Source organism: Tachypleus tridentatus, chromosome 8 (assembly GCF_004210375.1).
Source record: "Tachypleus tridentatus isolate NWPU-2018 chromosome 8, ASM421037v1, whole genome shotgun sequence".
In the NCBI taxonomy this organism is placed as follows: Eukaryota; Metazoa; Arthropoda; class Merostomata; order Xiphosura; family Limulidae; genus Tachypleus; species Tachypleus tridentatus.
In genome coordinates, this window is record NC_134832.1 from 13,782,075 (window position 1) to 13,797,111 (window position 15,037).

General features: G+C 34.4%; 1 protein-coding gene across 5 annotated transcripts in view; it reads right to left on the reverse strand.

The window, feature by feature from the left end:
* LOC143258556 (beta-1,4-N-acetylgalactosaminyltransferase bre-4-like) overlaps positions 1–15,037 on the reverse strand; it is a 68,008-nt gene that overhangs the window by 5,805 nt on the left and 47,166 nt on the right. For 2 of the 5 annotated variants that reach the window (XR_013032355.1, XR_013032356.1), the window contains exons 4-6: positions 12,658–12,780; positions 11,441–11,542; positions 1,344–1,418 (exon numbers count right to left, since the gene is read on the reverse strand). The exons of 1 other annotated variant lie outside the window; for it this stretch is intronic. Coding sequence is in view for 2 of the 4 variants with exons in the window: in XM_076517687.1 (XP_076373802.1) it covers positions 11,441–11,542; positions 12,658–12,780 (225 nt within the window). In the remaining 2 variants the exon portion in view is untranslated. The remainder of the gene's footprint in view (positions 1–1,343; positions 1,419–11,440; positions 11,543–12,657; positions 12,781–15,037) is intronic. 2 more of the 5 variants (XM_076517687.1, XM_076517685.1) reach the window with 1 other exon arrangement.

Genomic DNA, 15,037 nt, shown 5'->3' on the forward strand with positions numbered 1-15,037 from the left:
GTGTGAACGCAAGTTCAACCTGAAGTTCCTACCTGTTTGTAGTTTTCCTAGTTACCAGACAACCAGCCACATTTATACCATTGCTACAATCTATCAGTTTTCTTTTTATTCCAAAATGTTTCAAAGCCATGATTTTCTTCCCAGTCTTCTACAGTCTGGATAGATTTTTCGGCGCCCAGGCTGTGAAAGAGGGTTTGTTCGGGGTACTCCCGTTTCCCCTCACAGCTAAATCTCTGACACTGGATTTGTAGATCCCAGCCAAGGCAACATTCTTGCCTAGTCCCGAAAAGAGCCGTTTAAGTCAATCTTAAACGAATTTTTAGTAATCGCCAGTTTCATAAGAAACGATAATTTGTCAAGAACGTAATTATTTGGGCAAAGATAAACTAGTGAAACAGTAAGATTTTCGTAAGTTTGTATGTTAAATAAGCATCTTTTCAAGACAATAAGTGATTTACATACAAAATGATCAGGAAGTGAAAAAAGAACTTTGTTTAAATGTAGATCTAATGAATTAGTGAAGTATTTTATGCATAAACCGACTGTAAAACATAATTAAATCTAACCATTGATTACATGTTGAGACGCGTATGCTGATTCCAGCATATGACGTGGCTACCTCTGGTGGCATCATCGTTTCTACTCCTTCCCTCCTGATTGCTTGAGGTCAACACGCGTGTTTCGCCCTCTAGCGGTATGTAGCCCTATCCATGTGGTAGTGATCGTGTTGTCTATCAACTCAGAAACAGTTATTTGTAGATATCCCTTTGTGTGGTATTACGCGAAAATTGACAAACAAATAATCTAACATGAATATTAAAACATTTTCGCATTCCTGCAAACCAAATTACTGATTTTAACGTTTAAAATAAGATAATTAATTAAGTCCCAAGGGCTAGAATAATCGACAGGAGTGGAAAACAAGGTAGCCCTTTCAGATGCTCGTGACTTGACGATTTACTTACGAGAATCACCAATGACAGTTGAAATCATGTTAAGTTATACATTTAAATTACGAATTATAATGTGATCAAAACAAAGTAAAATTAAATTATAGGTACTAGATACGTTAATTTATCAGTTCAATATTTTCATTGTTAACAGTGTTCTAGGCCAAATCTCAATTTATGGATTTTACTTGTTATAATTATTTAACTTATTTTTCATGATTTTTATAATAAAAGTTTTAGACATTTTTTTAAGCTATACATTTTTATGAAAAGGGCTGAAAACAAAAGTTTCCATGAATTCCTTCTTCGTAAAAAAGATTGATTAGTATATAATAGCCTTCTTTGGATTAGTGGTAAGACTTACAACTCTAATAATCTGATTCCAATACTCACTTCTCTAAGAACCTGATTTCAATACTCACGCTGGACACAGTACAGGTTGCCCCTTGTGTAGCTTCACTTTAATAACTAACAAACATTTAATAATTGTACATAATCTGTTTTATAAAATTTTACACACATTTTTAAAGTTATACCATCTGGAAAGTGTTTTTGTTAAGCTTATGGAAATATCCTTTAAAAATTATGCTATATGCTGGCTAGACCTCAGCACAGATTAAACAAAAACAAACAATCTAATCTATCAGGTCTTAGAGTTTGTTAATTTAGATTAGAAATTAGAAAAAATTTCTCCTGGTAATAATTTAATACATTAATAAATATATTAAAATATAATGCAAAAAACATATTGTCTGACTTTTAAATGTACCCTTTACCAACAACAAAGACACATATTATTATGGAACGTACAAAACACTCGGCACTATTTTGTGAGAAACTATAATTCAGCTTTTCTTTTAACTCGTAAATTATAACAGATTTTACTGGCTTACATATAATAAGAAAGGTTTCTGTGCCACACGTCTATTTATTTCATTAGCTTCACGATCATTGTTCCATGGAATGCTATGCAGGACTACTGAACATTAACATAAAAAATTCCCTTCTACTGGCCAGCTTCTTTCTACTAGGATAAATAATTTAATATATTATCTAAATGGTATTTCTAGGTGTCCTAGAGATCTGGACTATTTTCCCAAATCCCTAAAACTTTCATAGCAATTGGAGTTCTGGAAGTAAAGGCATTAAGGCTACGAGGATAATAGTAAAGGTTGTACAGGGGTTTTATAATTTATCTGTGGCATACCATAAAACTTCTAAAAGTTATTTGGTGATAAGAAGTCAGTAAATTGGGAAAGCATCGTCATGGGCATACAAACACAAGCCATTTACTAGTGGGTTGCCAACAGCATAGGAATAGATTGAGTAAGTGCCCAGAGGTCAAATATTCAAATAATCTACTGAAAACAAATGTAAGTTTTATTCTAAGATTAATATTCAGCAAAACAGTAAAGCGAACTTTGACAATGAAGTTTTGTATTCAGGTTCTGTATACTTTAGCTTGCATTCATCATCTCTCTTAGATCTATCTTCAGGTTAAATGAGAAGTAATACTCATAACACTTACTTTTAATTTTTGTATCGAATATATGTTGACAACAGTAGTGTACAATATCTTACCTATATGCATCTATTATATGCAGGCATATCGTTCATTTTCTACCTTCTCATTTTAACGTAGAAATACTCAATTTGTTTTCATTTATTCTAAGTCTTTTTAGCTTTCTCATTATGCATGACCCAGAAAACCTTAAAACTAATTTATTTCTAGCTACCGTTTTCCCTTTGGTCTTCTCTAAAGATATTACATACTAGAAACCGAGTTTCGATAGCTGTTGTGGACAGAACACAGATAGCCCATTGTATAATTTTGTGCTCAAATTCAAGCAAAGAAATTCTAAAGATAATATCTGCTCCACTCATGTATATGTTGTTGGAGCACTGTATGTTTAGTAAGAAGGTTAACAACAGCAGTGGTCTCAACTGGTAGAGCAAATGTCTGGAGTTTACAGCCTGTCTATGTTCAATGAGAATAACCAGCCATGTGGTTACTACTAACTGCTCTGTGTAAAGCCAACATTTCCCATTAAGTAAAGAATGTTAGATTTAAACAGCCTACATAGAATCTTAAGTAAGTTTATCGACGGAAAGATATCTAGAAGGTAGAATGTTACTGTACAATATTACTGTACAATGTTACTGTCTGTGTTTTGTGTCTTTCATATAAATAGGCATTACAGCATTTAGTTAGTTCGTTTGCTTGTATCCACCACAGGGAATCGAACCCTGGATTTTAAAGTTGTGGGTCTTTAAACTGGTTTTTGTCCCGCCAGCGAACATTTAACATTCAGTATTACATATTGTGCCCAGTGTATTTGTTTGTTAGTTCAAAGCTTAGTCAGTTTATTTAAACTTATACCAAATTTATGATTTATACCGATGATCATCTCATTATAAAGAGAACTTATTCTAACACTTTTTAAGGAAATTAGTTAAACTGTAAACACTATAGAGTAGGTAGGAATAAAATAGTGTGATGTTGTGACCAAATTTTATTGTGAAGTTTTTGTTTTGTTAATCTAAAAATTTCTGTTACTAACTCTTGAGTTAAAAGAAGTTAAAAGCCTGCATATTTCCAAAAGAATGATATTTCCTGTACGTAAAAGTACTCAGAAGAGAGAGGGAGAGTTTGCTGCTGCAGAATGGTAAATGTAAGTAAGAGTTGTTGAAACTAGAAGACCTATCTTGAACATGGGTCTTTTGTCAATGTTGTGAAGCATTGATCTCTCTTCAATCACAGTCAGGAAGATCACAAAATATCTGGTGAACCAAAGATGGCAGAATATGAATTGCGCCCTGAGGAACTATTTCAGTGCAAGAAAAGCGAAGATAACTAAGTGTCAACAGAGTAGAATGGAACCCGGTGAGTGTGATATTACAAGAGATGGTTTCTAGATGACTCTCAGGCTATAACCAGCCAAAATAGAATGGCGCCAGCTCTGTTCATAACCACCTCAGACTAATCAGGAAGGGTTGGGCATGCTTCTGATGAAGGGTCCATGTCAATAAAATAAGTCAATAGGAAATGACTGTAAACCATCTTTCAGTTGTGATTGTCTACAAGCTGGGAAATATCCGACCAGTACGGCCATGGGTCACGCAGAGCTTTAGGATGAGCTGCCAGAAGCAATTAGTCACTCTGCTGCCCTGGACCAAGGACCACAAATTTTCCAAAATCAGAAGCCCTGAGTACATCAATTTCCAATAGCATCATCTATAGCATGATGACATGTAAGCCAAGGACTTCCCAAAAACCCACATCTTTGTAACGCAATTTTCAGATTTCGCTGATGAAGGAATAAGTTATTCCAAAACGTTCACACTTGTAAATAAAATGTTCTATGTTCTGTCAATCGTTTTTACGTTTATTATTAAATTTCGGATTCCCCATCATGAATCCATCGCCAGTGTAGCAGACTGTTAGGATATATTCATGGATAAGATAATCGTGGGACTTCCTAGCAAAATCACGAGGCATCACCTAAGTGCAAGGTATATACTCGAAATTAATGAGGCACTTTATGTTATGAAAGGTATAAAGTTGTAACTTCGAGCTTGTCATTAGAGAAGAAGAAATTTACATTGGCAGCTGTTGCGACTACACCTCAGAGGGATCAACCTACTCAGACACTTCCACCACATTAAGCTGGAATCATGTTGTAGGTTAACCGATCAACCGCACATCCTAATGCCATAATGTGACTACAGATTTTTCTAGCAAATGGTCAGAGCTATTCAGGTCTACTCATGGTTTATATGTCTTAACCTCTGCCTCTGTGCCATTCAAGATGAAAGAAGCAAAGCAGCTGTTTTGTTTGTGTTCTGTTGGTGCACTTGTAAATGAACCGCTTCTACTTTTCTGAGCAGCAAAAGTTGGTAGGCTTTTGGTTTGAACTGATTGCTTAATAAACTCAGGTTAACCAACATAAAATGGTAACCACTGCTATAACAGTTCCTAAAAACTAAGAGAACCTAATTCATCCTTAAGGGAGCATAGCATAGTTTGTGGTGGTCAATACAACTCTTATAGGACTAAATGAAGTTTGATACATTCCTGTGAGTGCAAAAGGCTAAGAAATTGAATTTTTGGTTGACACAAACTCAGTCAGTGTTGTTAGATCTGAAAAACGTAGTTCCTCAGATAAGATTTTAACTCCAACAAAGAGATAGTGATTTGCTTTCTCATGAACAAAATTGAAGAGAGTTATTTCTGGCTGTGACTATAAAATGTCATACACAGAATACAGGTAATCTTCTCTGATGTTGATTCTGGCATTGACATCCTTGGGGATGAACATACTGTGAAAGTATTAATCAGTTTTGCCTGTGTAACACGTGAACTGAAGTCCTTGAGAACATTATAACATTTTCAGATGGACCAAGCCCAGTAACAGTGGACTTTGTAAGTGTATATGGTGAAAGATATAACAGTATCACCATATGCACGAGTAGCATACTATGGATTAAGCCTAGTGCAATAGTGTCAGATAAAATAGTTACAGAAACCAAAATGCATGAACTATTAGCTCATATAGTTATCTGTCCAAAGAGAGATGAAGTCCTGTAAGCTAGAATTATTATAGGTTCAGAAACTGAAAATTAAAGAAACAAAGCTAGTGGTAACAGTAGAGTTGCATCCATCACGCCACAGCCACAAGCAAATATATGGCTACCAGTAAATATTACATCAGTGTTTGAATATTGTACAAATAAACAAGATCCAGAGCAGTAAAAGCAACTCAGTGATTTAGTTGAACATGTTAGTGTATTTGTGGGAATAGATGACTGACTCTATTAGACAACAGTAATTTGCAATATACGGGTGCTGCATGTCCAATAAAGTAATCAATGTTGCATGGGCTTGCCTGGAGCATTACAGTTGTAGTCAGTAAGAAAATACAGTGAATGTTAAAAATGCATATATTGAATGGTGTTTGTTCAAGAATAATTTTTTACCGATTCATATGCATGAACGCAGTAACAAACGTTGATACATTTTCGTTATCTTGAACAGATTATTGTCTGAATTTGCTAGGATATTTACATTGATTCAACATTCTACATCTAATATTCTGATACTGACGAGTTTAGCTGGACAACAAGACCAGGTCTAAGAATGTTTATAGGAAGAGAGAAGGTTTGTATGAATTCCACGTCATGTTATGAGGTACTCACCCCTTTGTAGATACTAATGGAGCTACACTGAAGTAGGTGTAATGAGCGATGAGGTTTTGGTATTTGATCACATATTAAAATATTTGCATGAGAACCTAATATTGATATTCCAGAAGACAAATTGAGCATGGTTGAAACTGAAACCAAGAAATTGCAAACTTATAGATATATAAAAGGAGTTTTGTCACGTTATGGGTGGAGCTAGAGTCTTCAAATATTTTGCTTAAAAAACAGTGGTATGAAACTAGCCTCAAATGTCACCAGATGAAAAGTGTGCAGTTACCTTTCATAATGCTGACAGTTTGTGACTAGCTGTTCTAAGATAGCTGCATCATTGTATGCTCTCACTAAAATTGAGATGCACTTTGAATTAATCAAAGAAGTATGATTGAGCATTCCAGTACCTGAATTTCGCTTTAAATAATGTTCCAGTAATGATATATCCATGACAAGAGAGGATGTTCTTACTGGAAACAACTGTTAATGACAAAGAAATAAGGGTGGTATTATCACAGTAGCTGGATAGATTATAATGTGTAATCATAAGTTCATGGCTCTCGAACACAGATATATGATGAGAAATTAACTGCTTGCAAATGTGACCATCGAAATACACTATCACCACTAGTTGTATAGTAGGAGGTTTACTGGAGGACTAGGCTTCACTAAAATAATTAATAGACTTTACAGTCCGAAGGAAATAATATGTTGGAAACAATGATATAAAAATATATCTATGTCATAGTATACTGACTAAGGCTGCAACATAGAAATGTATAGTGACACCTTGCTAGTTTGGGTAATTTCCTGATTATGAACATCATATGGGAGTTAAAATTATTCCCCCCACGACAATATTAACCAAGCAGTAGAAGATTCTATTGGTAGATGGTTGTAATACGAGGGCTGTTCAAAGAATACGCGGACTGACGTCATAAAACAAAATGTACTTTATTTAGAAGTTACAGGTCTGGGACTCCTTCAAAGTACTCTCCTCCCCAACGCACACACTTATCCCAATGGTGTTTCCACTTGTTGAAACAGTCCTGGTACGCTTCTTTTGTAATGTCCTCCAGCTCCTTCATCGCATTTGCCTTAATCTCGGAAATCGTCTCAAATCTTCTTCCTTTCAAGGATCTATTGAGTTTGGGAAACAAGAAAAAATCGTCAGGAGCAAGGTCAAGTGAGTAGGGTAGATGGGGAAGAACAGTGATCGAGTGTTTGGCCAAAAACTCATGAGTTCTGAGGGCTGAATTTCGCAGCAACGCAGTGCATCTTCAATTTTTTCGGTCAAAATCTCGTAACAAGATCCAACTGATATCCCACACTCTTCAGCAAGCTCCCTGACAGTCAGACGTCGATTTGCCCGCACCAGGGTGTTGATTTTGTCGACTTGTGGGTCGTCAGTTGACGTGGAAGGACGTCCAGGACGCTCATCATCTTCAATGGACTGTCGACCATCCTTAAAACGTTCACGTTACTTGAAACATGCCGTACGCTTCAAAGCAACATCACCGTAAGCCGTGTTAAGCATAGCAAAAGTTTCAGTCGCAGATTTTCCAAGTTTAACACAAAATTTCACAGCAAGTCGTTGCTCCTTCAGGTCATTCATTCTGAAATCCGCCAAACGAAAAAATCGCACTTCACTTAAAACCGCGTAGCTAATACACAAATGAAGATATCTGCAATCGGGAAATGGCGTCGTAATCAGCTGATCTGTGCAAACCTAGCGACATTAAGCGGATTCCCCCTGGAACCAACTGGAGCCGCGCAATTCAAACAGTCCGCGTATTTTTTGAACAGCCCTCGTAATTAAAGCCTTAATAATTCAAAAAAGAGTATGTGAGATCTCCATGTCTAGCATTAGTGCTCTTTCTTATACAGTAAAGTAAAACCTAATAAGCACAAATAAAAACAATAGTAGCCTGCAACACTATTTAATAGCGATTCTTATAGTGCATCTGAGTCAAGAAGTTTCGAGTTGATTTCAAAAGTGTACCTTTTATGCCACCCAGGAAATAAATAGATGAGAAATGATAAACTTCAACACAGAACTTCTTGATCTCTGATGAAGTGTAATGTTGTGAATGTTGCTGATTCATTCCCAGAAAGAAAGAGGACTCATCATCAGTGCTTACTTATTACTAGTGATTACTTCATAAAGTGGGCCAAGGCTTATCCATTGATTGATACATTAGCACATTTCATATCAGAAATGTATAGTATTATATGGAATACCAAACGAGATCAAGGAGATAATTTAACATTCATTTATCCTCTATCTAAAATTGTGTAAAGTATTAGTTGTAGAGGAGACGCACATGTCACTTTATTACCTCAGGCATACCATTTAGTAAATGTATAAAACAAACTACTAAGTATATATTTGCTATGTATGTTAGTCCTAATCCAATTAGCTGTAATAAACATTTACATTATATTGTGATGGTGTACAGAGCAAGTGAACTGAAATCTACGCTGTTTATAAAATGTGATCATTTTGTTTGACTATTGTCCTAGTTATCGTGATTTATGTTTCTCCCCCACTAGCAGATGTCCTACAGTGTACATATGTAAAGTTTGTCTTAGTCAGTTGGTATGAATACATCATAAGTAAATTGTAATATTGTTGAATGATAAAGGAAATGCTATTACAAGATGGTAAAATATCTGATGTATTAAGATAAAGGATAAGTCCTGTTTGTGGTATGTGCCAGCAGAATAGAAAGAAACCTGGAACCGGCTTTACCACTTCAAATCTTGTACTTCACTATTTACTTGTGTGATTTTTGGCAGACAAGAAGCATGTAAAAGCTATAATAAGTTGTATCCATATATTAAACATGAACTTCTCATACTCATACAAGAGTCTAAGACTGAGACCACTGAGCCTGAGGAGGATGAGGATGATTTCTCAAGTCAATAGAACTCACTTATCAAGGAAGAAAGAACTGTCCATGGCAAGCCAGGAGAAAGAATGCTGCAGCTAGAGATAGAAGATACCAGGCCATTGACATCAACCTACTCATCAATATGTGTTCGGAAAGACAATTGCCAAAAGTGAAGACAACTGGAGGTAGTAGATTTAATGTCTAGTCTATCAACAATTTGCATAGCTGAAGATGTTGCAGTCCTAGCCCTCGGCACTATTGTGTAGTGTAGTAAAGTGAAATGTATCTATAGACTGTATGATTACTATTCGTTTATCCAGAGTTTGACAGTATCAACCATTCTTTCCACTTGATTATGGAACAGTTAGGATGGTTTGTTGATTAAACGATTAATGGGACTGAAAATACTTAACCACCTTTGCATCCTTGAGATATCAAGCAAAGTTTCAACAAAAGAGATATCCATAAAATATATAATAACACTAGCTTGATTTATTTTATACGACTGGACTGTCATTTGTTTAAAAAAATTATCAAACGAGGAGCATTTTAACTATTACTTTCAAGAACCCCAAGGTATTTTTCTGATATTCTGAGAGAATCACTTCCTTGTTCTATCTGAGTGACAAGAAATAAATGGCTCGGCATGGCCAGGTGGTTAAGGCACTCAACTCATAATGCGAGGGTCCTGTTACACCAAACATACTCGCCCTTTCAGCCGTAGGGGCGTTATAATGTTACGGTCAATCCCACTATTCGTTGGTAAAAGAGTAGCCCAAGAGTTGGCGGTGGGTGGTGATAACTAGCTGCCTTCCCTCTAGCCTTAAACGCTAAATTAGGGACGGCTGGTGCATATAACCCTTGTGTAGCTTTGCGCGAAATTCAAAACAAGCCAAAACCAAAAACCAAGAGATAAATGTAGCACACCACCTGGTGCTCATTAGATTCTCCCCATACACCTAGAATGTATGCCAACTCCACATGCAGTGAGGAAGTTGTTTCCTTTGAGAGTATGTTGAAATATAATTGTAACAGTATGAAAATTAATCATGAATTTTAGCTTAAAAAGTCTTATTTCAGGCGAATTCTGACAATTATTATTTATGCTGTGATACTTGAAGTGAAAAATCAGTTGAATGTTTGTGTTGGTTCCTAGAGGGCAACACCATTGCTATCAAGAAGTAGCTTTGTAATTTAGTCCAAGATTAACAAAATAATTGACACAAGAACCAAAAGCGGTGTCATAAGCTACTACAGTATGTAATAATATACATGATCTGCATAGATAACTATGCACATCTAGTCTTTCACATATATGTAAACATTACATAAGTTATTCATAAGTGTTGTACAACATAAATGAATCAATAACATAAAGAATACAAAAAAAGCACATGAACCCTAGTCGCACATACGCTCTGAAAACTACCTCTAAACCACCAGGAAACCAAAAATAATGAAATACAAGTATAATATATAATTCTAAACAGTGATAACAAGGACACACACAGGAATTCACTTTGGCCAAAATTTTGATTGGCATTGTCTGTACTTTAAAAACAATATTTTAGAACTAATTTGATATTCATATCGATATTTTAAACAAAGTTGTGTTGTTACACTCCTGCGTATGTCTGTGTTTGATAAATATTTATAATACTTCTTTCAAATTCTATTGTGCATTGAGAGAGGTAACGAGGTTTTGAAGAAAAAGAGCGGAAAGAGTGCTTATTAAATATCGAATTGAAGATAAAAGTCCAACTGAGTTGTTATTATTATTTACCCACGTTATGAATTAAAACTAGAAGGTTTAGTTATATTGTGATAGGGTTCTTAGATGATACTACATATGTACGAACTAAAAGAAATAATTATAATTCTCAACCAGTCAACCCTCGTTGGTCTTTGCTTCTGAGTGTCAAAATCTACATAGCGAGCACCTTGCACCCTAGTGCAGAAATTGTTTAGAAGTACTATTTCTAAATCAGTTAACATGTGTAACATTACTCAACATAGTTTTCATTACCTTTATTTCCGTAAGTTAAGGGCGTTAAATAATATAATTTGTCTTTGTTAATTGTAGTTAAGTACTGAATGTCTTAGCAGTCGAGTATGATTTCGTTGTGAATGTGTTTCTACAAGGATGTATTATTTTACGTTTAATGGTTGTTTGGAATTTCGCGCAAAGCTATCTGCACTAGCGGTCCCTAATTCAACAGTGTAAAACTAGAAGGAAGGCAGCTAGTCATCACTACCCACCGCCAACTCTTGGGCTACTCTTTTACTAACGAATAGTGGAATTGACCGTCACATATAACGTCCTCACAGCTGAAAGGGCGAGCATGTTTGGTGTGACGGGGAACGTTTAATGTACATCTTCCTACTAAGCTAAGAAGTTCTTACCTGATTACATTTGGTGATTCAGGCCTATGAGTGTGTTTTATCATGGTATATCTTCCTACTGATTCAGGAGGTCGAATAATTTCCAGTTTTTGTTTCTTTAAGCTAATACAAAATGAAATTCATCCAAGAGTAAAATGTATCCAATAAGCTGTTTTGCTTTAAATGCTATAAACGTTAGTTTAAGATTTTAATAACAAGGGAGGTTATTGCAATGTTAATATTACTGATAAAGAAAAGGCATTCAACCTGATCTTTAAGGATTATTTATTCTAATATAAACTCCTATAAATAAAGTATAGAAGTTATTCTTAAGTAAAAACATAACTAAAACACAACTGTTCTCTTAAGATTGTTACCAAACTTAGAAACAAATCTCTTGTAAATTCTAGAAAACTCAAACAGTTGGCAATAGAAGTTAAACACTAGAAACTAACTAAGAAATGAACCAAACATAGCTGATCTCTGTGATAAAAATCATGTTCTTCTACGGGTGCCATTCTTATCTTTAAATGTAAAAATATAATTCATCTGCCACATGTGTCTACAAAGGATTCGCCATCTACTTTGGACCACAATGACAGCCAAATGTTTATTTAAAATGTTATTTTATATGCAGTATGTAAACTGTATTGTTTCAATGATAAACACCTCAATACGGTGCTGCACACAGTTCCCTTGAAATCTCTGATAAAACAATTAAGATAACTAAATAAAATCATCAGTCTAGCTTAACTTTCTTCGGGAATGAGGACTTTTGAAAACGTACGGTTTATAGCGTTACTTTGTATCAAAGCTTATTCAACAAATTCTTCAACCATACAAGAACCCTTCAATTGATAATATAATAGAACAAAATTGTAAAAGCATTATCAAAAAGCTTTTGTATGTTATACATCATAACATTTTAATAATATAAAATAAGTTTGGAATTCATTCTATAAATAGATATGCTTTACGAAAGAAGACATTTTCGAAGTATTGTTTCAGTATCAACCGGTAGATGGTGCGACATATCGCAAAAAGTTAAAAGAACACCATTTATTAATTACTAGCTTTGACATTTTTAATGTGTCACAGATATACCTTCATTGAGAAAATTACGTTAAACATCGATGTTGTGGTTTAAACAACAACTTGCACTCAGTGTTGTATACATTTTTAAAATACTGAAACGATTCTCAAGATTTTCCCTTCTATTTCCTAATAAATCTACTTACCGATGTGCTATGTCGTCATCTTCACCACCCCATCCCCAGTAAAGGTTGGAATAACCGTTCACTTCTATAAAATGATTTGTTTTTATAGCAAACACTCCGCCAACAAGATAAGAATAAGGTAACCTGCAAAGCGTATTAAAGATGTAGTAATATAATATGGTGTGATTCAATATGATAACAAATAATTTGATAAAATATTTAAATGGGAAAAGTAATGTTTTGAAAGGTTCCCCTATCTATAAAGTTCTTTTTAAGACTTTACATACTTAAAATGATTTTTATTCATTTTTGTTACTAAAAACGTTTGCACGCAAGCTTCAACAGGGGAAAGGTGACATAAGCCGTACAATACTGTCAGTATCTATTTTCAAGAGTAGTGTTATTATATATTAAAAACACAATATATTATTGATTAAATTCAGCTATTAAATTTTAATAAAATTATGCATAAATTATAATTAAAGATGAGACATTTCATTAAATTAATTATGTTACTTTTTGTTCACTTCAAATACATTTCTCTATTACAAGCTCATCACAAGCTTTTTGCTGTTTTTACATAAGTTGTCTGTCACTTACAAGTTCTGTGAGAAATGTGCAAAAGCCAAGTGGATGCGAAATTATGTTGATCAGCATACAATGGTACAAGTACTAGCCACAAAATTAAAAATCTATAACTTCAGTTGAACGTCTACCTCTACAATCGCTCATGTTATGGAGATTTCTTTTTTGTAACTTACCTATTTTTTAACTAATATGACGTATTACTATTTTAAGAATATTATACGTCGATACGACTTATAAATAAATCTCATGATTTGGGTTTAAATACCAATCTCATATAGTACGGCTTAAAATTCTGACAGCTGTGATAGATACGGCACAGATAGCTTCTTGTATAGTAATGTGCTTGAAAAATATAAATAAAAAGAGGGAATCCTCAATACCCGTGCCATATAAAATTCTTGAAGGCAGGATTTGAGTAAATTAATCTATGAGAGCTTCGTTTCCCTTTCTATTAGTTACATTTTTGTGCACCAACAATACAAAGCTCGTAGCGTGCAAACACTATTTTCAGTTTTATTACTCATCAGTATCTCTACCAGCTTACTTCAAGTTCAAAGTACTTTAGGCAGAATTACAATAAATTAATTTATGAGACCTTGGACGTGGTAAAATATATCAATCAAAAAAATTTAACCTGATGGATCGAAAACTAATTGGATTTCAAACCCGTCAAGACATGACGGAGATATGGGGTAAAAGTTTTTACTTGAAAAAAACCAACAACAAATCGGAGCTGTTCTATAAACAGTTCACTCACGGATAAAAAAAAACAAAAAACAAGAAAGTAAAATAAGCTTATGTTAAATCTAATTATCATAGATATATGTAATTTCTTTCTTTTGCGCAACTGGGTAACAGCAAAGTACACCGTCATGATAAACTATTACATATTATTCGGTGAAAAATGAGACTTCTGTGTTCTACAACAATATATTTTACTTATAGGCTTCTGTACTTGGTACAATTTATAGAACTTTAGGAAAAAATACATGCATAGCGAATTTTAAAATATAACAATATTATTTGTTTGTTTTTGAATTTTGCGCAAAGTCACACGAGGGTTATCTGCACGACCCGTCCCTAATTTAGTAATGTAAGACTAGAGGGAAGGCAGCTAGTTATCACCACTCACCGCCAACTCGTGCTTGGGCTACTCGTTTATCAACGAATAGTGGGATTGACCGCACATTATAACGCCCCCACGGCTGAAAGGGCGAGCATGTTTGGTGCTACCGGGATTCGGACCCACGACCCTCGGATTGCGTGTCGAACGCTTTAACACACTATATATTTAATAGTAATGTTTTACTTTTGTTTGTTATTAAAAATGTAAAGCGCCTTAACCACCTGCCCATGCCGGACCTTTATATAATAATATAATATTCATCAATACAATAACAAATAAAATGGTGAAATACTCAGACAGAAAAAAAATTATAAGATTTTTTTTTTTTCTTAAATGAATTACTTTCAGAAAAGCACTTGGTTTTTATTTATTTCGATTATTCCTAATTCAAACATGTACCAACTGAAGAGGGTCTAAAACAACAAACTTTTTTTATTTTGTCCGATTATTAACAATTCTTTAAACATTTTGGGTGTAAACATATAGAATAGGAAAATGTGTAGAAATGGTAAGATGAGATTTGTGGAAGAATGGAGAAATATAGAACGAGATAATATACATATACATATATTAAATTGGGATTTTGCTTCCATATTTCCATATTAAAAAAAAAAAACATTATGCTGCTATTTCAAAATGCATGTTCATATTACTAACCAGTTACACACACGTGGTAAATTTGCCTAT